Source organism: Pinus tabuliformis, chromosome 6 (genome assembly GCF_031772625.1).
Source record: "Pinus tabuliformis cultivar Carrire ecotype Pingquan chromosome 6, CPIR1, whole genome shotgun sequence".
In the NCBI taxonomy this organism is placed as follows: Eukaryota; Viridiplantae; Streptophyta; class Pinopsida; order Pinales; family Pinaceae; genus Pinus; species Pinus tabuliformis.
The window spans coordinates 728020900-728043851 of record NC_142292.1 but is presented as its reverse complement, the minus strand read 5'-3'; the positions used below and the strand labels follow the sequence as shown (position 1 = coordinate 728043851).

Here is a 22952-nt window from a genome sequence, read left to right as displayed (position 1 = left end):
TTCAAAAGCTTCAGATTTGTTCTTCAATAAATAAACCCAACACACTCTAGTGTAGTCATCAATAAATGTCATCATATACTTACTACCTTTTGTGAAAGGAACAGGCATTGGGCCACATAAATCAGAATGAATGAGTTCAAGTTTTCTATGTGCTTTGGAATGAAAATCATGAAACCTTGTTTGCTGTGATTTCCTAAGAGACAAGCATCATTGCTTAAGTTTCCTAGATATAGTAGGCAAACTAGTAACACCATTTTTCTTCAACAAACGAAGGTTGTCATAGTTCATATGTCCAAATCTAGCATGCTATAAAAGACTTGATGGAAGTGTATCTTCATCGTAGTGAGAATTGTATGAAAAGTTTTGTGTACAAGCAAAGGTTCCTTATAGCTTCAGAAGTCTTTCTTCTTCTATCCTAGTCATGACAAGTGAGAGATCTGATGTTTTTCTAAACTCAACCTTGTCATCAAATATGTGAATGGAGTATCCTTGCTGACGGATATGGACCAAAGACAAGAAGTTTTTCCCAAACTCCAGGAGGTATAGAACATCATGTAGAAGAAATTGTAGAAGATGAAGCAGTTTGAGCCTAATGTTGCCAAGTCCTGATGGCTTGAGTTTTGACTAGCCTACAAAGTAGACTGCTCCATCAACATTGTCAGTGAATTCTACAAAGAAATCTCTTCTGAAAGTCATGTGGAAAGTTTCTTTTGAATCAAGAAACCAAACATCTTTCCATGAAGCAAGTGAAGCATTGAATAAGTCTTCATTTACTCCAATGTTGCAATGTGCCACAAATAATGAGCGGACTCGGGCGTTTTTCATTTCCCTTTACCAAGTATTTTACCTTTTTCTCCAATTCTTTCCTACTCGATTTTGTCCCAAGGCAACTTACATGTGGAATCATCATGTTCATTTATGTTACACCGTATGAAATGAAGATCATAACTTTCTCCTTGGAAATGTTCCCCCTCCCCCCTCTGCCTCTAAAATTCTTCCTTCCTCTTCCTCTTCGACCACCTCTTCCTCTAGAAGAATCTTGTGCATGGTTCTTCTTTTTTTGTGTGAGGTGGACAACTTCTTCAAGAAACTGAGAAGTTGTCTTTTTCACAAAATCCTTCTCTCTTTCAGAAAAATTATTCTCAAGGGATTCAAAAGAAATCTCTTTAAGTTTTCCACTTGCTTGCAATGACTCGAGATAATGTGAATACGTGGGATATAGTACAGCGACATAGGCAGTGAGAAGAAAATCTATTTCAACATCAATGGCTTTTCTGCCATGCATAATGGATCTTATTTCTAATGCTAAGGCAAGAGAGTTATCATTTTTCAACTCAATATTGAACAACTTGATCATCAATTGAACAATTTCAAGCTCAAAGTGTGATTCATATAGTTCTTTCAACTTCTTTAAATATTTACTAGCATTTGAAAATGGAGAAATATGACAACTCACATTATCATTTACTGACATTGAAATCAAAGCATAGGCCTTGTTGTTCTTGTTTTCCCAAATGACAAGTTCTTTGTCTAAAGCGGGTTTTTCAAGCGCTGTGTCTCCTCCTTCACAAACTCCTTTCCAAAGTTCATTGAAAATAAGGGTGTTTCATCTTCATCTTCCTTGATCACTCATGATAGTTCTCTTTGCCAGAGAGAATCACTCCAACTATAGAGATAAGTGAATGCATCAAAAAATATGATCTTACAAAAAACTGATGTCTTTGCATTAAAACTAATTGATTGTCTTAAAAAAAATCTTCAACTAAAAATATAGGCTCTCAGTATACCTCCATATATCATATGGCATATAACACATCATATAACATACCACTCATAGTCTCCTTCAAAAATGAAGGCGAATTGTATGCCACATTAAATCTCATATAAAACATTACCAATTCATATACACCTTTTTTTTAAATAAAACACTCCATCATACACACACTTTACTCCATATGCATTTTTTATGATTTTTTTTAAATGAACGCATCACATTTTATATGATACGCAACATGGGAACATATTTGACCCAACATAACCTTCAAAAAACGAATTCATGTCACATTCATCCACTATACACAGTAGCATAAGGGATATATGTACCCAATATTAAAGTGCGTCTCACGGCCTTCATAAAAAGGGTTGAACAAACACACACATGAATCATAAAAACACTTCAACACACAAGTATGAACATGTTGGCAGGTTAACGCACATAATATGCCATTACATATAAGGATAAAAGAGCTTCAACTCAAAGCATATCTAGGCCCTTTTATTGACTATTCACCATGTAATATATATGTCGACTCGCAATAGTGGAACATGGCCTTTTCAAGATTTTCAAAAAAAAATTGTTCATCGACCGCAAAAAAGCTTCAATGCATCAATCAACAAAACGCATATCAGGAAGCCAATGAAGCAAACGCACAGTCTTCAACCACACAAACGCAACCACGACCATGTTCTTTGTCCACACCCAGCAACCAACCAACACATTAACTAATTTTCACAAGGAGCTCCACGCACAACATCAACGGAGATGATCATCAACATTTGGCATTCACCATTAAGGCATACGCACAACTCGGTGTTGAACACAGAGAATAGAGAACACGGATAATTCAGTGCTCTCAGTTCTAAGTAAAATGGCAGGAAATTAGCATAAAACAAGAGTTACTAAGTTTAAAATATTCCCTTGTTACCATGTTATGCCAAGAGAGTAACTCGAGGAATGACTTATATTTTTGCATTAAGATAAAACATGGATATATACAAGGAGAAGGAAACTATTGAGTTTCATTTTCCCAATGTCTCTTCATCTTCCAACATTTTTTATTTTATATTCACAATATTTACATGATTTTTTCTAATCTCAAAGATTAGGTGTCAACAAACTAAAACAATGAATAATATTATTTGTACAACACATGGTTAACCAATGTTTTTGAAAGTAAAACTAAAAAAAACATAGTCCAGCTCAACACTAAAACAACATAAAACTAAAAATGGTACTCAAAAAGTGGTCTAAACTTATTTGGTCCCCACTTTCATAAAAATAAGACAAAAGTGAGTGGAAGAAACCATATTAAGATCGAGAAAAAGTTGTATCTGCAACAAACCTAGCATCACAATTTGCATATAAGAGGGCTCTTGTGGACATTGACTCTTTATGGAGAAAGGTGGGAAAGGAAGCCCGAAGACCTTTTCAACCACTAATATAATATAGAGGTAGAAGAGAGGCATTGAAATCAAATGAATTTCTATATCTATAATAAGTGAGTTGAAATTTTCAATGAACAAATGACTCTAATTTGACTTGCAATGCGTTGACTAGACAAGTAATTAGTGACTTGTCATCCCCTAATATCAATCATGCCATGTAATCAAAACTCTCTCTCTCATGCACTTTGTGATAACATTTAAAGCTAATTTATGAAGTAAAAATGCTAAGATAATGTGATTGCCTAGGACATAAAAAAGCGAGGATATGAACACTAGGACATAGAAAAGCGAGGATATGAACACTATAATGGAGGGCATATTTACTATCATCACGCTCACTAATTGATCAGGAGTGAAGATGTTAAGTTGCATTATTATGACACATAGGCAAGGTACAATTATCTTCAATGTGATTGGTGCAAATGAGGTGATTTTTTGGTATAAAATGATGTGAATTTTTAGTATAAGTGTTTGTTTCTGATATGACGAAGGTAAGGTTGAATTAGCAATATTTTATTACCACATTATTGTATTTATTAAATATTAGCATCAAATTATATTTTATTGTGATATTAAATAATACAATTACTTCCTTTATCTCTTTTTCTCTATATCATTGTTTTCTTCCAAAGGAAAAATCGTAATCTTTCACTATTTTTGAAAAATTACATTTAATAGATGCTTGGTAGCATATGCAGCATTTGGCCCTTAGCCATTTTAGTGTATACAAGTCAAAAATATATACATCCATGTCCATTTCAAAAATGGTGCTGAGTAATATACATATTCACCACGCAGGGCAATATAGCATGATAGTGTCCGAAATAGAAAACCATAATTGAGATATCTATAATATATATTCACCACGCAGGGCGATAGCATAATAGATAGACTGAAAATAAAAACATACTGTGATATATACAATGAATAATATTATGTTTGGATATGTCCCAAAAATATTTAGGTCCTATCTGTCCTATGATATGCCTGATCAATATAAGGCCTGTGGTAGTATTGGTACTGGGTTGTACCCCTCTACTCCTAAATCATCCACGGGGCTCTGGGTAGTAGCGTGGCCTCCTTGGAAAGCCTATCAGCGCTTTTGTTATGTTCCCTGTAAATGTGATGACATGAGATGGAGTTAAACTGAGATTTAAATATGACCACTTCATCCAAAATATCTCTAAGAGTGTGTGCTCTATATCACTGTTATTTTATGTGCATGTATTATATGATACTTCAACTACTTTGAGGTTGTTATCGATCTTCATTTTACAAGTTCTTATTGGTCACATGACATCAATCTCAATGCCTTTCCATACCATGCAAATTGTTGCATGTGCAACTTGTGATGTGCATGGTATAACCATATGCTATTCTATGTATAATTGTTGCATGTGCAACTTGTGATGTGAATGGTGTAATTATATGCTATTTTGTATAACTTTGTCATTGTGATGTGCATGGTATAACCATATGCTATTCTACGTATAATTGTTCCATGTGCAACTTGTGATGTGCATGGTATAACTATATGCTATTTTGTATAACTTTGCCATGGCACAAGTTGTAGAGTTGTAATAACATGTGTAGGAATATTGTTGCTCTGAAGATAAACCACACTAGTTGGTTCAAAACGCGTCGACAAAATTTTCTCCTATGAGATTTTTACCGAAATTTTTTTTGTCAAATCATCACTGTTGTCAATGGCATTATCGTATATGCAATGCTTTCTTGTGTCATGTTGTCAATGTTGGGTTGTCTTTTTATGTTCAAGTATGATTCCAATGGAAAGTTTCAAATTTCTATTGAAACAATCTTGCCAACAATGTATGAATTGATCAATGCCTGATAAATGGCCAAATAAACCAACACACTGGGATGCTCCTTGGTCACACCAATAATTTCTCTGTTTTTGCGAATAAAATTGAGAATGGCATTCCCTGAACCTTGAGCATTAGAATAGTCTCTCAATTAATATGTTGAAACTTGTTTGCTTTACGTTGCAATTCCATGAATCCAAAGTTGAATATTGTTATCCTCTATCTGACAATACAAAATAAGCATGCAAGTTTTTGTATGCATCTCATTTAAAAGATGAGAACAATAAACATTAAAACTGGTTTACTTTACGTTGCAATTCCATGAATCCATAGTTGAATATTGTTATCCTTTATCTCACATTACAAAATAAGCATGCAAGTTTTTGTAGGCATCTCATTTAAAAGATGAAAACAATAAACATTAAACGCTAACAACAAAAACGATAAGGCCAAGCAATAAGAAGTCTGAGAGATTATTTTTCTTTTTGCCTAACACGTTTGTGTGATTTTGTACTCTATGTTCTCATTATAACAAGGTGCTAGTTATCATTTTAAATCCAACCATGTTCTTTTTAAGCAACCATACATTGGATCGTTAACAAGTTACATGACACCAAACAATGCAGTTGTCATTTCTTGTTAAAGTTAAATTGAGATTGTAATGTTTAGTCCATTTCTGCGAATTGTCATGATGTACCTTTGGAAATTATACCTTCATTTGGAAAGAGTTGATATGTTTGGTATGAGGCAGAATTGCAACTCAAATATGCAATTGGAATTATCACAAACTTTCATCAAAACATGTAACTGGAATTATCACAAGCTTTCCTCGGTGTACCAATTATGGAATCAAGCACGTTGGCACCAAGTTTTTCCTGCTAGATGTTGTTGTCATTAACATGGGCCTCTTCTAGGAAGTTGTGTTAGGGAGCAACATTCTCATTTTTTTTTTGCGCTCGAGACCTAGCCGCCCATGCAGCTGGTTGCGGCCGCCGGCCAGTCTCGGCTCACAGGCCCTCTCTCCTGCGCGCTTGGCATTCTGAGTCGGTTTCCCTTAGGTATCTGCCTGCTAGACCTGTGGCTGACCTCACAGCAAAGCCTTGCAGTGACCTTCATGGAGCCCAGCGGGGGCTCTGCCCCCCCCCCACACCCTTCCTCCGGAGATCGCGGCGTTCAAAGCCATGGTAGCTGCTAGCTCGAAACGCCCTCTCTCAGCTAGCCAGCAGAAATTTGTCAAGAAGCTTGATTCCATCCCAACGGTTGCCCTACCTGAAGAAGAAATTTGCAAAGCTGCCTTGAATCTAGCTGAGAAAGGGTTGATAGGCCAGTTTACGGGTCTCTGGCCTTCCCCCAAGACAGTGGAGAACTGGACCCAAAGAAATTGGGCTCCCTTGATCAAAGAAGGGGTCAAAAGCTATTCCGTAGGCAAAGGATTCTATGTGTTCGTCTTCGAGAGCTCGGATGACAGAAGCCTAATCTTTAGAAATGGCCCCTATTTTATGGGACAGCAGGGGTTGTATCTAAATAAATGGACTCCGGATTTCAACCCCTCTCAGGACGTTCCCTCAGTTGTTCCAGTATGGGTGCGACTTCCCCATCTGCCTCTACACTGCTGGAACCAAAAAACTCTGCAGATCATAGGCAATGCGTTAGGAAAGTATATAGATCAAGCAGTAAGGAAAGATCAGTACTCATGCGCCCGAATCTGCATAGAAGTGGACCTTGAGGAGGGTTTGCCCGAAGCAATAAAGCTCTCGGTGGCCGGGTGGACTCATGTGCAGGAACTGGATTACGAACAGCTTCCATTCAAGTGCAGATATTGTCATGAACATGGGCACTTTGCAAAGAACTGCAAGAAAAAGATCGAGGAACAGGCAGTAAAAACAAGTGAGGACCAGTGGACTGTAGTTCAAAAAACTGCTCGGCAAAAAAAAGGAAATGGCAAAGGCAGCTTGCCAGAAGCTCCAAGCGGCTCCAAGCCTAACCAAGATAAGGAAGCAACTCAGAAAGGAGTAGAAAAAACTCAGGCTATCCCATCTACCTCGATTCAGGAAAATCTTAAGCATGTAGCAGATCCATCCCCCATCAAAGAGGGGAAAGAAGCACCACAGGTCGAGACTGCACAACGTAGCCCCTCCAACCCCTCATATGCTGATGTAACAAGGAAAAAACTAGAAGAAAGCTCAGGTTCTTCAGAGGACGAAACCTTTGAGCGACCCACTAAAAAAGCAGGAAGGAAATCTCACAAAGAGCTTAGGGAAGAAGAGGCCGAGCGACTCAAAGTCCAAGGAAGCCAGGCCACCATAGAAATGACCATGGGAAGAAACACTAGACCAAGGCCTTCCAAGGGAGGCCACACTCCTTTCCTTAAGTAAATGATGAAACTCGTCTCTTGGAATTGCAAAGGGCTGGGGAACGCATCCAAAGCCGAAGCAGTCATGGACCTCCTAAAAATAGAACCCACAGATATCCTCATGCTCCAAGAGATGAAGATAGAAGGGGGTGCTCTTCTAGATATCAGCAAAACAAAATGGAAGAAAAGAGCAGGCAAAGCAGTCAGTTCAAGGGGATCCTCTGGAGGGCTGGCAACTCTCTGGACCGAAGACCTATTTCAGCTAAAAAAGTCCCATGAAACCCAGCACTGGATCTTTACGGAGCTATTACACTGTACAAGTAAGTTGACCATCTCTTTATTTAATCTATATGTTCCTGTTACATATTCTGAAAAACGAGACTGTTGGAGATCCCTCTCAGCTTATCTCGAACAGCATAATCCAGATAACATTATCATAGCAGGCGACCTCAACATTGTTCTGAAAATAAAGGAGAAAAGGGGAGGATCAAGCAACATAGATCCAACGCTGGCTTTTGTCGAAGAGCTCACACAGCAATGGGACTTACTAGATTTTGCCCCAGTGCGCAGTCTATATACTTGGTCCAACAATAGATCTTGGCCTGATCATATAGCTGCCCGCCTGGATCGATTCTTGGTTCAAAGTTCGATTATGTTGAACAAAAGGATAATAAAAACCAAAATCTTGCCCAAGCTCTCCTCAGACCACAAACCGATTCAACTCCTCCTAGAAGATGAAGAAAATTTGGGGCCCTTCCTTTTCGATTTAATCCTCTATGGATAGAGAGAGAAGGTTTCATCGACATTGTGAAAGAAGCTTGGGCCAAACCTATCTCTGGATCCTCAAGCTTTGTTTGGGAGCAAAAGCTCAAGGCTACAAGGAATGCGTTGAAGGACTGGATAAGGAAACCAGTCCCCAACCCAACCAACACAAGAAAGGAGGCAGTCCACACGTTGGAGAAACTGCAAGATAATATGGAACGCAAAGTGATTACAACAGAGCTGCTGGAGCAAGAAACAAAGGCTCAATGCTCAACCTATCGAGCCTTAAGAAAAGAAGAAGAATATTGGAGAATCAAATCCAGAAGTCTGTGGCTAAAAGCAGGGGATCGGAACACCTTCTTCCACAGACAATATAGAGCACGGCTGTCCAGGAATCATATCTCAGAAATAAAAACAGCAGAAGGCCAAGTCAGACAGGGATTCAACCAAGTTAAAGATGTTGCAGATAGCCATTTCAGGAAATTATATAGTGAGGAACCTCAGGACTGCGAGGAGGAAATTACAGGTTTCCTATATAATATTCCCCAACTGATCAATCCTGAAGATAACGTTGTTCTCATCAGCGACTTCACTAAGGAAGAAATAATCAAAGTCATCTGGTCCATGGAACCTGATAAAGCCCCCGGCCCAGACGGCTTTACAATACACTTCTATAAAGTATGCTGGAACATCATCAAAACTGATCTGCAAAAAATGATTAAAGGCTTCATGAGAAAAGCAAAGATTGGCGGAGGCACCAACTCCACTTATTTAGCCTTAATTCCCAAAGAATCTAATCCGGAATCTTTCACAAGATTCAGACCTATATCGCTATGCAATGCATCATATAAGATTTTGGCTAAACTTCTTGCAAATAGGATCAAGCCCCTATTAAAAAGATTGATCTCCAGCCCCCAGGGAGGATTTGTGGAAGGTAGGCACATTCTTGATAATGTTATTCAGGTACAAGAGACAATCCACTCCAGCAAACAGAGAAATGAGAAAGGTATGGTGATAAAGTTAGATATGGCAAATGCGTTTGACAGAGTAAATCGCCCCTTCCTCCTTAAAGTTCTCCGTGCCTTTGGCTTCTCTCCTCATTTTGTCCATCTTATAAAAGCCTGTATTGAAAATCCCTGGATTGCCCCTCTAGTTAATGGACGCCCTTCCAATTTCTTTCAAGCTCAGAGAGGCATCAGGCAGGGATGCCCTCTTTCTCCCTTCCTGTACATTTTAATGGTTGATTCTTTTAGTAGGAAACTTTCATCTGAAAGATCTGCTGGCACTCTCCCTGGCCTCAAACCCTCCCCTGGTGTAGTTCCCTTGAACCATGCTCTTTTCGCAAATGATTCTCTTCTTCTTGGAGGCGCATCTGCCATAATCGCCAAAGGTTTTGATTCAGTTCTCAAAAGTTATTGCAGGGTCTCTGGAGCGCAGGTCAACAAAAACAAGAGCGAAATTTACACCTGGAATATCGATAATCAAGAGCTAACAGGAATTTCAAATGCCTTGGGGTTCAGAGGCCACATCCAATGGGATCGATTCAAATACCTAGGTCTGCCGATCACAAATGGTCCGAACAGAAGGTCACTCTGGTCAGATATTATTTGCAAAATAAAATCAAAAATAGCATCATGGGGCAGCTTCTGGCTATCTAAAGGAGGCAAAGTCATTTTAATGAAAGCTCTATTATCAGTGCTTCCAGTCTATCAGGGTGCATTCTTACTAGCCCCCAGAAACGTCATGGAGCAGATCTCCAAGCTCTTAAGAGACTTCTTGTGGCAAGGTGGGAAAGGAAACGAAAGGAAGATGCATCTAGTCAATTGGGATTTGATTAAAAGGCCAACAACAGAAGGAGGCCTTCAGATCCATGACCCATCTCTAGTAAACCTTGCGCTCGGAGGCAAACTCTTGTGGAAACTGGTTAACGATCCCAAGCATCCGACCAGCGTCATCCTGTTGTCTAAATACGCCCAGAACTCGTCTCTCAGCAACCTGCAACCCGAACCTCCTATCAACAGTACGCACGTGTGGGCTCTCTGCTGCAAAAGCAGCTCCTTTTCAAAAAATCACTCTATAAAATACCAGGAAATGGCAAGAGAATTAATCTGCGGAAGGATCGGATTATGGGAGGCGATCCACTGGAACAGAGTGATGAAATAACAGATATCAGAGTATGGATGATTGACGCTGGCATCAATAGGCTATGCGATATCTCAGAATGGGACCATCGAGGAGAGTGGGCCGGGTGGAACCTCCACGACGCCCCTGGCTGGCTATCCGCACAGAGAAACCATCTAATTGAGCTGCTGGAAGAATCGAAGCCAGAGAATCGATACATAAAAGATCGTTGGGCATGGGGACAGGCAGGCGTATACACCACAGCAGCCGGCTACAAGGCCCTTCAGGAATCAAGGAATAACAAACATAATTCAGCCTTTTGGAAGCGAGTTTGGGACAGTCTTGCCCTCCCAAAAGTTAATTTTTTCTTTTAGACATTGATGCACAACAAAATCTTAACAGGGGACAATTTGGAGAAGAGGAACATAGTTGGGCCTCACAGGTGTGCGCTATGTAGAAACAACAAAGAAACAGCCCAACATTTATTTCTGGAATGCCATTTTGCTAAGGAAACGTGGAGCCTCATCCTACAGGGATTACAGATTCTGTCATTTCCCCAATGTTCTGTTGACGACTTTTTTGCTGAATGGAATAATCAATATCCGCAAAGAATTCTCATAAAATCCTTCTAAAACAAAGTATGGACAGCCATTCCAAAATTTGTTTGCTGGCAGATTTGGTTGGCCCGCAACGATCAGATTTTCAATGGGCATCAACTCTCCCCTTTCCAGGTTGCAGCTAAAGCCAAAGCCTTCCTTTTGGAAGAAGCACAACAGCAGTTTCACAAAGAGGATCCGCTTTTACTTTCTGAAGAAAGGAGATGGCTATGCTCCCTGGAGCCTGCTCTTCGAAAATCTCCTTCCACACCCCAATCACCAAATCCGGAATGGCGCAGAAGAGACCAAGAGGATGTCTTCTCAACCTGGTGGAGATCCAAAAAGTTAACTTCTATCTTCTTCGACGGGGCCTCCAAAGGAAATCCCGGAACTGCTGGTACAAGAGGTATCATTTATTCCATAGATGGGATTCTAAAAGACTGTTTTAGCTGGAGTTTAGGACAGAAATCCAATAACCAAGCTGAGATTTATGGTCTCCTCAAAGCCTGCCAAATAGCAAGAGAACAGGGAATTAAAGAGCTGCAAGTTTTTGGAGATTCAGAGATACTAATTAAGAAATTGAATACAGAAGAGCCTTTTGGTAATGCTGCTTTAAACAAAATCCTGGGCAGATTAAAAAGAGTGCTGCAAGATTTCAACACCTATAAGTTCTACCACATCCTCAGAAACTTGAACGGGGACGCTGATCAAATGGCGAGTAAAAGATGCTCTCTCCCGAAAGGACAGCTGATAGTAAATGGTAACATCTTCCTCCAGATACCATAAAATCGATGTATTTCAAAATCTAAAGCAGAAGGTTGCTCACATTGTAATCGGGGCTGCCATGGCAAAGTCCCCTCTTATTTTCTCCACATAAATAAAATTTATAACCGTTTCAGTTAAAAAAAAAAATGGGCTTCTTCTAGATTTTAAAGTTGCATAGAATATTAATATAATATCAACCCTAGGGGCTTTGCTAATATTAATAGAATAAGATAATAATAATACATATTAATAAAATAACAGTGATAAAGGGGCTGTGATAAAATAATAGAATATTAATGTAATATCATCTACATGATCTAGGGGCTTTGCTAAAAGCCTGACCTAAAAAAAAAGGTTGTTGAAAGACATAACCTCATCAAGAAAGACATGAAAACACCATCTCGATAAATTCAAGTCTTCTGACAAGTTTTCATGCCCTGCCTGTTCATATCCGACTTCCTCCATGGTTAATAGGGATGGAAGATAGTAATGCTTTGAAGGCAGTCTCTCTGTGCAGTCCCTCTAACAGGGATGGCATTTGATTATAATCAAGAGATGGGTTTAAAGGTTTCATTAAATTGTAGAAGATGTTTTAGAGGGTTCTCTATGCAGAGGATTATAACAAAACGATCACCTCTTTTTTCAGTATCATGACTAAACCATATTTGAAATTCTGACGAAACCATATTCAAATGCCTTGGACTCGCCAAGAACTATTAAAGAATGGATCTAATTTTACGATTTCAGGGGAAAGTGAGGAATAGAATAGCTAATTAGCTAGTGGGGAGCATCTGGATTCTTCATTTTGATGTCATGAAGGGTTACAGCTCTTGTATTGATTCAATGTTTAGGAGGGTTTAGAATCAATATATCATATTTTATACATATAAGTTGAACACTCCCATTTCGGTACTTACATGTTTCAAACAAACATTTTGCATTTTTCCCCCAATTATAAAAAGTTTGTGTGTAACAAAGTCATCACTACCATATTTGCATTTTTCCCCCAATTATAAAAACTTTTGTGCAACAAAGTCATCACCACCATACCACATGATCATTGTCACTTTCTGGAGAACTAAAGATGAAACTCGGAAGCCCAGTGATTTTCTCTTACTAACAAGTTACAGCAGTTGTCACTGTGGTGAGAATAATTAAAAAACTGACTGAACTTTACACATGCACAAAATCCTTTCTTTTGTTTTCAACCAAAAATTGTCCATAATTGTCCATGCACAAAATCCTTTCTTTTGTTGTCTAAGATCGTATTTTCAAATTACAATACTTGGCTCAGAGCTAAACAAAAGTTGTTAAATAAAACATTAAGAAAGTAAACTTGAATTCATGATGAGGCAAATTCATAAACGTGGCACAGCTACAATATAGCCACAATCTTTTATCCATACAAGTTGACCTTATTTATTTTCTACTTTGAATGACTTTTACTAGACTCGTTCAATATTGTATGTACACTGTGACCTTGTAGAGAACCATGGATAATGCTAAGAAATTCAGCAATATTTTCCTCTATCGGACAGTTGCAGCAGTGATTTGATGGTAGGAAAAAAAAAAATCAACGACTAAACTTTAGGTTCTTTACAAAAAGATTCCATAAATTGACAAAATACAGTCATAGATCCTATATGTTTCTAAAACCAGGTCCTTAAACAATATTGTTCAGATCTAAGTTGCTATTAAATCAGAGATATTCAGAATTTGGAACAATAATCTTAGAGAAATTGTAAAGGAAACTTCAATAGCATGTACATATAATTAAATAGCCACTGGCTTACCAAAAGAAAGCCAAATGAATCATATAAACAACAAGTGGACAAGCATTCTTCCTAAAGAACAATAAATATTAAAATGTAAGTTGTACCATTTTGTGGCACTTTTCATTCTGCAAATCAATAACTACTCCGAGTAGTTCCCCAATCCATACTATTAACAATTGCTTTGCACCCCGGAGAAAATGAATTTATCTGCTCCTGTACCAGATTCAATCCTTGTGCCAAATAGACATCGCCAAGCTCTAAAGGAGACCGGTGCAGCAACAGTTTCAGAGATAGCATGGAAACTTTCCAACATTGTTAAGAATCCCGGTGCATCATTTCACCATCATCTTCTTTCATGTGATCAGCCCCATTAACATGTGTAGAATCAACCCCATTGACACGTGGAGAAGCAGAAGCAGTCTCATCAGCTGCATTTGCATGTAAAAGCTGAGAGAAACCTTGCCCAATTGATTTCCAATTCCAAAATCGTGCAGGAACTGACGACTCTCCATTTTCTAAATAAATCTGGGAGGGCTGAACGACTGTATGGGCAGAAGCTGGATCCATCTCTGAGAACCTAACTGCTCCTAAAATCCTCTCAGGAAGTTCTGCGTCAGTCTGGCTCTCAATAAGAAATGCTAAATCAACTGTCAAACTTGTAATATAACCAAATGCCAAGTGCACAATTGCATTAGCAACCATGGAGGCTCCAATATCCACATCAACCTCTATGAAATTCTCCCCCAGCAAATACTTGCATGAAACGGCTCTTCCAAGGATGCAAATAGCCTGCTCTCCTACAGCTGTTCTCACAATCCAGGGTCCCTTGACAATGTTAGCAATCAACTTCAGACGTGAGTTCCTGAATGCATCATCACCTTTAAGAAATTGGTCCATGAGAGATCCTTCTGGTATCGGATCAAAAGTCACAAAGTATGCAACTGCAGTATGGTTATCCTTGCTGGGGACCTGCAAATTGAAGGCCCAAACAAAAGGTTTCTTGTCACTTTCGCAATCCTTACAGGCTTCTTCTAAAGCCCGCTTCACACGACCATTTGGATGCTTTAACACCTGAGCAACCTTAGTGGGACCTTTGAGCCAATCAAAAGCCAAAGGCTTAAGCAGCCAGTCCCCTCCAGGTATCTTTGTCCTAGTTGTTAAATAATCAGGTCCTCTCACCCGGAAACAGTCCCCAGGAGGAGATGCCCAACCATTGGAGCAATTATCCGGATCAAGAAGAGGAACTGCACCCTCAGATTTTAGTTTTCTGACCCATTCTGGATCGTTCTCACTCTCTAATCCAGACATGTTCCTTTGTATTACAGAGGTAATATAAACAGATCTGCTCCTTTCCTCCAATACAACTTTGCAGGAAACGTAACAAAAAGCTTTCCAAACTAGGAAATTCAAGTCAAGTGATTCCCCCTAAACCACACCTTCATACAACTTAGCTTCCCATAGGCATTCAAACAAGCCCGAAATGTTCAGACACAGATTGCCTGGTTTTCTCCTGAATGGCCTATACCCGAAGTTTTGTCAGGAAAAACTGTTCAGCCAAACTAGCATGCCATTTCATCTGTCAAATTACCTGTCAATAAATCTTCACCAAACAAATACAATCACAAACCCAGCAAATTCAACTCACGTTTCTCCTCTTCTTCCAATCTTGGATAATGAAAACACTCCAGCACTGAACAAATGGTAAATCAGTCAACAACTGACACAATCAATCCACAGCCAATCCTTCGTCTTCACTGCTGCTGCCAAACGCAAACAACCACTCCTTTGATTTCACATCCAACCAATCCTCAACCAAATCAAGCAAACCCTATCACAATCATAAAACCTTTAGAAAAATTTCAACCTCAAATCCTTTTAAAAGAATCCACAACGAAATTTTTTTTCAAATACTGAACTGTTAAATTCCATTTCTCAGCATTCCAACCACAATATTTTATTTCTAACCCTCTTGCAAAATTCCATTAAATAACAGATCCAGACACCCACTCAAACATAAGATGTATTTTAAAAAAATATCTAACAACCAAACCCTAACGTAAGAAAAAGATCAACATAAGCCGATCCAAACATTAAATCCATGATAAGCGGTTGCAGCAAATTTCTTTAAAAACCCTCCATGGGAAGCGAGAGACTAGTTTTGCCATGTATTTAAAATTTTCAAAAACAACAAAACAAAAAATACAAAAAAGCTGAAAACAAAAACAGATATAACATACAGAAAACAACAAGAAATACCAAAATTAATACTTACACATACCTCAGTGAAGAAATTCTAGCGAAGCCAAAGATCCCAAGGCCGATCCATCAAATAAATGTTTACGGAGCATGATGGGAGCCATTCATGCAAAACTAGGATTATATTCTGACGCGAAATAGCCTTCCACTTAAGAAATTTCAGAGATTCTAGATCTGATGACTCCGTAACTTGTACAGCGAGCAATTTGAAGATCGCGTGGAAAAAATCGATGGGGTTGTTGGGGTTTTGAAAGCTTCTATCAACGGTCCCAGGGTTTCAGGGAATACGAGGGTCGTGTGTCTGGTACACTCAATCCAAAATAAACAAATACTAAGCTTTTTTTGGGAAATAATAATAAAAATAAAGGCAAAATTAAAGAGAAAGGGGCTGCTTTTTGCTTTGGTGGTCGGCGTTCAAGAGGCCAACGGGCGTAACATAATAAAGTTTCTGTGATAAAATCATTTGTATGGGATAAGGGTGGACGGGGATGACTTGTAATTGTTGTTATTTCGAAATATATATTATATATTTATTTATATATTTATTTATTTTTATTTTTATTGTTATTGAAATCTCGTTTCACATTAATTATGTTTTTTCAAAGCTTGAATGATGATTTCTCTATGAGGTTAAGTTTATATGTATTTTATACTTTATGCCCATTTTTATAATGAAAGTTCTTATCTTATTAGGTTAATTAAGGGAGTTTTTGGTTTTTTTTTTTTCAAAGCTTGAATGATGTTAATTGGTTCTCTATGAGGTTAAGTTTATGCTCGTAAGCTCTATTTTAATTAAAAAATAATAATATAAAATTAAATTAAAAATATAAATTGATTTATACCTATCATATTTAAAGTTAAGATGGGCATTGTAAGAGTATGGATCTTTGAAGATCGTGAAAGGAAAAATTAAGCAATTTTTATATGTGATTTTGGATTACTTGTGAGTAATTAAATGGAGGATTATGTTTTATTTTAATATTTTTTTATTAAAAAAATCTGTTTAATGTTTTGATTGTTAAGGGTATTTGAATATTAGTATAAATATGATGACTTCAAAATAATATTAATAAAAGAAAAAGAAATTTAAGTTTTAAAAGAGTTTAATTTGTTATTTAACTCATTGTCCAATGAAGTCAAGAATCGGGGCTAAAGAAAAAAAAAAAAAAAGATAGGATGTTTATATATTTTATCATTTTTTAAGTATATTTTGGTATGAAATCATGTGGTTTCATGAGTTAAGACATGTCTATTCAACATTTAGTAACTATGTAGCAAACTCCATTATAACATTAAAATAGCATCAATCTATCACCTTTAGAGGCATGTATTCTTTCATGATCGGGTTTTGAATCTACCATCATGGATTACCATGAGTCAAGTGGGATTACACTTTAGTCCATATTCAAAATTGGCAAAAGAAATTAATGAAAAAGTAGACATTCTAGAACCAATTGGGTAAGCACTTATTTATTTCTTTGATTTGTTGATGTAGAGCTTCCAAGCCATCAAGATTTTTGAAGAAAAGTTCGAAAAGGTTTCAATATTGTAAAAGAATTATAATTCTTTAATTGTAATTATTCTTATTTTTAAATATTATAGAATAGTTTTAGAAAAGCTATGGATAGGAAAGATTGTGTGCATAAGGCAAAAGCAAAGTTGCTTTGAAAAGCATGAGAGATTTATGGAATAAATCATGAGAGCTTTAGGGAATAAATATGGGAGTAATTTAGGGATCTATGAAAATATATTTTTCTTCAAACTTCAAAAGTAGTATTTAATCAATGTAATCCTAAGGGAAAAGCTAATGGCCAAAATGAATGTGAGATCAAGCCAAGAGATGAATGAATATTTTTGTAATTATTATGTAATTGTATGGACATGGTTTTATTAATGAAAGGAATTTTCATTATGTTCACAAATTGTCTTTGTGTGTATGTGTGAATGAAGAATTCCAATTTTATATGTAATCTAGAATTAAGCAAAGTTTCAAATCTTGTATATGGGTTTGAAATTAAATGATATGAGATTTAAATATCACAAGTGAGGGTGCATAGATTTTTGTGTGTTTGTTTATTGTAGGAACAAAAAAATGAGATCGAAAAGTGGTTAAAGGTGTATGGGCACTTTGATGCCAATATTGCATTGACATCCCAGAAGTAGAAAATCAGAACTTGCAGGAAGAAGTAAATTTTCATGCATCAAGTGGTATCAGAGCAAGGATATGCTCTTTGGGAAATATATATTTGAGTGAGAAGGCATTTTTTTGTAGGAACATAGCACCTAGGAGCTTATGCAAAGGATGGAATAGCAGGTCTATTGAGATCCAACTTGTTATTGGTCTTTTGTTTTGTTTGACAATTAATTAATCTGTAGATAACAACCATTACAACAAGTGTAGATGTGACAGAGGAAGAGGGAGCATGTAGAGCTCTCAAGAGAAGGAATTGTGACAGAACCTATGAATTGCTGAAGAGGAAGAGGACAATCGGAAGTTCTCAGTAAGTGGTATGCAATAGCCAAGAGAGCAAGGAGTGCTCAGAAAGAAGGTTCAAGTGAAGTGAACCATTGGCCAAGTTTAGAGGAGATAGCTTGGTGAGGTGTTGGCTAGATTGCAACTCACAAGTGGACAAGGAGAGTTCACAAAAGAAGGAAGTGACAATGACTATTGATAGTCATGTCAAGGGTTCAGTGAGAAGTCATAATCAGATAAAAGAAAATGCCAAAGCAGTTGGCATGAGGAAGATGAGGGATGAGGAATTTGAGAAAGAGATGATTGAGATGAAGGCACGATTGAATGTGCTTATGGAGCGCTACAACAAGATGTTGAAGACTAGAGATGTGGATGGGTGCTACGAAAAAAGGTGAAGTGGCATAGGTTGCAAGTAAAGTTGAAACATAGATTAAGTATTCAACAAAGGAGTGAAGAATTCAAGGAAGCCAAGATGAATGTGTGCATTTGTGAACCAGAGCAGGGACCATTACTTGGTGAGGATAGTGATGAGGATGATGAGAAGAGATCTACAAAAGATCTTCTGAACTATGTGAGAAGTACACAGCAGTATGAGGAACTGATCAGTGAATCATCAAATGAGACCATAAAGTCTTATGATTTTAAAACTAATGATTTGTCTATGGTTGCAGGTGTTGATGAAGCTTGAAAGTTGTTTAAAACTATCATACAAAGTGGAGATATGCTTTCCAAAGGCATAAGAGAAGAGAAAAGGCAAATTTTTGTTATGAAAGAAGATAAGAAAACATTTTTTCATGCAGGTAATTAGAGTGGAAATCATACACAATGGATAAATGCAGTTAATGGTGCACAATTGCAGGAACCTATTAGTGCAATGAGTAAGAGAAAGTTGGCTTATGCAGAGAGCCAAAAGAAGGATCAAGTAGATGATCAGGAGAAACGTTTAGATTCAATGCTTATGAAATTTGAGGAGGAAATCAAATTATTGGAAAGATGGTTGAAAGAACTTGAGATTAGAGCCATAAATGTAAAGTGAGATGATGACAAAGAACAATTGATGCAGACAAAAGAAGATAAGATGATGGAAAGTGGGACAAGTTTGCCTCAAGAAAATGAAATTTTATTTCATTTTAAGCAAGAAGATATAAAGCAGGGAATTTTCTTTGAAGACAATAATAAAGATGAAGTCAAAATTGATAACTTTGAAGAAGACAATAGTCTATTAGTTGTGGAGCAGCAAGGGAGAAGACATTCAAGTGTCTTAAACATCTTGGAAAAGATGCATGAAGATGAAGAGTGTGAGCAGAGAAGTTATGAAAACAATGAAATGACCATTGAGGTCATAAAAATTTTAAATTCAAAGATTCAGTTACAAGTGAGTGGTGATAGTAACATGTACCAACAAGAGGAAAATTTGGACATGGAAATTGACAAGATGAGAATACTAATGATGAAAGTGCATGAGAAATTGCACACTGATGTAAGAAGAGCAGTCAACTGTAGGAGGAAAATGACTATACAAGAGTGCATCAACAAAGAGAGTGGACAACTACAACATAAAGTTTGGAAACCTGGAAGGTTAAAGAAGACAACGATAACAAAAATAGAGCAACAACATGAAGAAGTAGGGGATAAGTCACAGTACAAAGTTTGGAATCCAGGAGGATTCAGGCATAATTTAATGACACATGACCAAGAGGTCATGAATTTTTTCTATCTTAGCAGTCTGAAGAGAAGCATTAGAGCTTCCAAGTCATCAAGATTTTTGAAGAAAAGCTTCAAAAGGGGTTTCAATATTGTAAAGGAATTATAATTCCTTAATTGTAATTATTCTTATTTTCATTAATTATTATAGAATAGTTTTACAAAAGCTATGGATAGGAAATATTTTTTCCATAAGGCAAAAGCAAATTTACCTTGAAAAGCATGAAAGATTTATGGAATAAATCATGAGAGCTTTAGGGAATAAATCATGGAGTGATTTAGGGATCTAGGGAAATATATTTTTCTTCAAAACTAATATTTAGTCAATGTAAGCCTAAGGGAAAATCTAATGGCCAAAATGAATGTGATATCAAGCCAAGAGAGGAATTAATACTTTTGTAATTATTATGTAATTGTATGGACATAGTTTATTAATGAAAGGAATTTTCATTATGTTCCCAAATTGTCTTTGTGTGTATGTGTGAATGAAGAATTCCAATTTTATGTGTAGTTTGGAATTAAACAAAATTTCATATATTGTATATGGGTTTGAAATCAAATAATATGAGATTTAAAGATCAAAAGTGAGTGTGCAGAGATTTTTGTGTGTTTGTTTTATTGCAGGAACAAAAAAACGAGATCAAAAAGTGTTTAAAGGTGTATGGGCACCTTGATGTCAATATTGCATTGACATCCCAGAAGTAGAAAATTAGAACTTGCAGGAAGAAGTAAATTTTCCTGCATCATTTGTACTCTAGGAATATGGATGCAAGATTTATTAATTGGTGTTCTTTAAAGGATAGTTTACTAGGCTTCAAAGGATTGGTATTATTTGGAATGTCTTGTTGGATTCAGAGATCTATGTGCCCTTTGACTTCCAATTAATTCCATGGCTATTACTTGGTGTTTTGAAAGTTCAAAAGTCGCTCTTAGTAGGTTTATTCTTAATCTCTATATCTTTTTCTTTCATGGGGGCAACTTCTGTCTAAGGGAAAGATGATTTTGGGCTTTTATATTTGTCATATACTCTATATCTTGCACAGTTTGGCCAAATTCTAGCCCGTGTCTCCTCTATTACAGCTTGGGATGTGATGGAATATTCAGAGCTTAAGGAGATTCACATCGCTTGAGGAGTCATAAATAGGGCATCCAAGGGATTAGGACCTCTTTGTTTTTAGTGACTACTAATGTGCAGGACAATGAACACAATTGCCACTTCCAAATTGCAGTAATCTTAAATGAATCAGTGTAAAATAGGCAAAAGATTGATATGCTAAAGGTAGAATGTATCATATTAAGGATCATGGTCATTAATATTTGAAAATAGACTCAATTCACAACATCAAACTAAAGGGATTCCATGAATTTTGTGCAAGAGAATCACAAAGATGAGGAAACAATTCACTAGTTGAAAGATGTCATGGAAATAGTAGTAAAGTTATCTTCCTTATAATGTGGGAGAAGAGGATGCCTACAATTATCATTTTTCAAATTAATTATGCTATCAGATGTTTTTTTACAAAAAGTTCACTGTAAAGAACATTTATGATGTTAAGTCTATAAATACCTTCAAATCTTTATATGTGATTAAAAGGAATTACAAATTTTGTATAAGTTTTCTACGTCAATACTTTGTGTATGCATTATTGTTTAGGTTTACTATGTTACATTTAAATTAAGTTGAAATGGACATTAATATTTTTAAAATTTATTTTTGTGTATGTAGTATTGTTTAGCTTTAGTATGTTACATTTAAATTAAAGTCGAGATAAATTTAAATAATTTAAATATATATATATATATATATATATATATATATAACCTCCTTTTATCCAAGTATTTTAATTAAAAATAATAATATAATAATGTATATTTACATATTGTGTTCTAATTAGTTTAACTTAAAAATAATAAAATATGAATATTTCACATTTATGAATAATAATAATTGTATTCCGGATCCGAGTATTTAATGGCTTGAATGGTATGTGGGCAGCTATATGGGTTGGCGCGTGGCTCATTACCATCGCCACCGGCCTCGTGCATCTACAGTCTTTAATGAATATGCTCTCAACTTCAATGTTGCATTAACGCAGCCTATCCCTCCCTATCAGCCTATTCATTCTTCAATCATGTCGGCCCTTCCTGGTTTCATTTGCACTCCTCCTTTGCGCTCACGTCATTCCTTCACTGTTGCAGAGCCGCGCTCCCGGTCCAGCCCTGGGAATCGTTGGGCTCTGGATCACTGGGTGGAATTATTGTTGGCCCTTCAGGTTCCTCACCGCCATTTCTGCAATTGTAATAGCAGCTCGTCCTATGTCCCTCCCACTGCCCCTCTGGGTGCTGAAGCTCAGCTACTTTTAGTCCCCTTCTGCCTCCACAACATTGCAGTCAATTCTGGACCTCTTGCTCTTCCCACCATGCCCAGATTGCACCAGAGAATGAGTTGCAGGAGGGGAAGTTCCCGAGGGCAAGTTAACTGCCAAGCCTCCTCCTCCATGATGGAACACTCGTCATTCTCCTCGGACTTCTGCTCTGACCGTTATCCTGTTACCAGGAGTGGTCGCGGACAAGGTCGTGGGCAATTCAATTTGGTAGCGCACTTTCTCAATTCTCCTCCTAATACAGCTCATCTTCAGTTCCCTGTACTCTTAGTAATGTCTCCTTTTTAGCCTCAATCACCATTAAGCTTCGTGAGGTTACCTCTAGTCAAGATGCCGTGACCTCTGGGGCGACTCTGGAGATGAGGGCGGAAGATAGGCATGGCACTACTCAGTTTGATAACAAGCAAAGCAAGGCTCCGAGTCCAAGTAAATGAATTGCAACCCAGGTCAAGGATAATCAGGCTGGTCCGAGCGTCCCTTCTGGCAGTGGTTATTCAAGCAAAGAGTGCCATCCCTTCGAGGTTGAAGACCTTTACAATTATGGGTGCCGCACCATTGAAGAGCATCCCTCCACCTCTCATGAAGCCTAATCAGGTCTGCGTTCAATGGTTTTTGTCTCTCCGTGGCTCGAAGGTGCTCAATTTCCTCTTGTTTTATCACCATGATATGCTAAACAGTTCTCATGTTCAGTCCTTGGTTCCAAAGTCCAAAAGCC

At 37.4% G+C, this 22952-nt stretch overlaps 2 protein-coding genes across 4 annotated transcripts; one reads left to right on the top strand and one right to left on the bottom strand.

The window, feature by feature from the left end:
* The first annotated feature begins 7423 nt into the window (after positions 1–7423).
* On the top strand, positions 7424–11666 carry LOC149260767 (uncharacterized). Its single transcript, XM_089460960.1, has 4 exons — positions 7424–7721; positions 8186–10183; positions 10252–10640; positions 10959–11666. The coding sequence occupies exons 1-4, from the start codon at positions 7424–7426 to the stop codon at positions 11664–11666; spliced, it is 3393 nt and encodes a 1130-aa protein (XP_089317086.1).
* Positions 11667–13308: 1642 nt separating this feature from the next.
* Positions 13309–16092, bottom strand: LOC149260766 (ENHANCED DISEASE RESISTANCE-like protein (DUF1336)). 3 transcript variants are annotated; one of them, XM_089421073.1, is made up of 2 exons: positions 15693–16092; positions 13309–15180 (listed from the first exon to the last, which is right to left on the bottom strand). In XM_089421073.1, exon 2 carries the CDS (start codon positions 14726–14728, stop codon positions 13736–13738), a length of 993 nt encoding a protein of 330 aa, XP_089277199.1. In that variant the 5' UTR covers positions 14729–15180; positions 15693–16092; the 3' UTR covers positions 13309–13735. The 3 variants fall into 3 exon arrangements, with proteins under 3 accessions (XP_089277199.1, XP_089277193.1, XP_089277196.1); XM_089421067.1 differs by having other exon boundaries at positions 13309–15248; positions 15699–16092; XM_089421070.1 differs by having other exon boundaries at positions 15699–16092.
* Positions 16093–22952: the final 6860 nt, after the last annotated feature.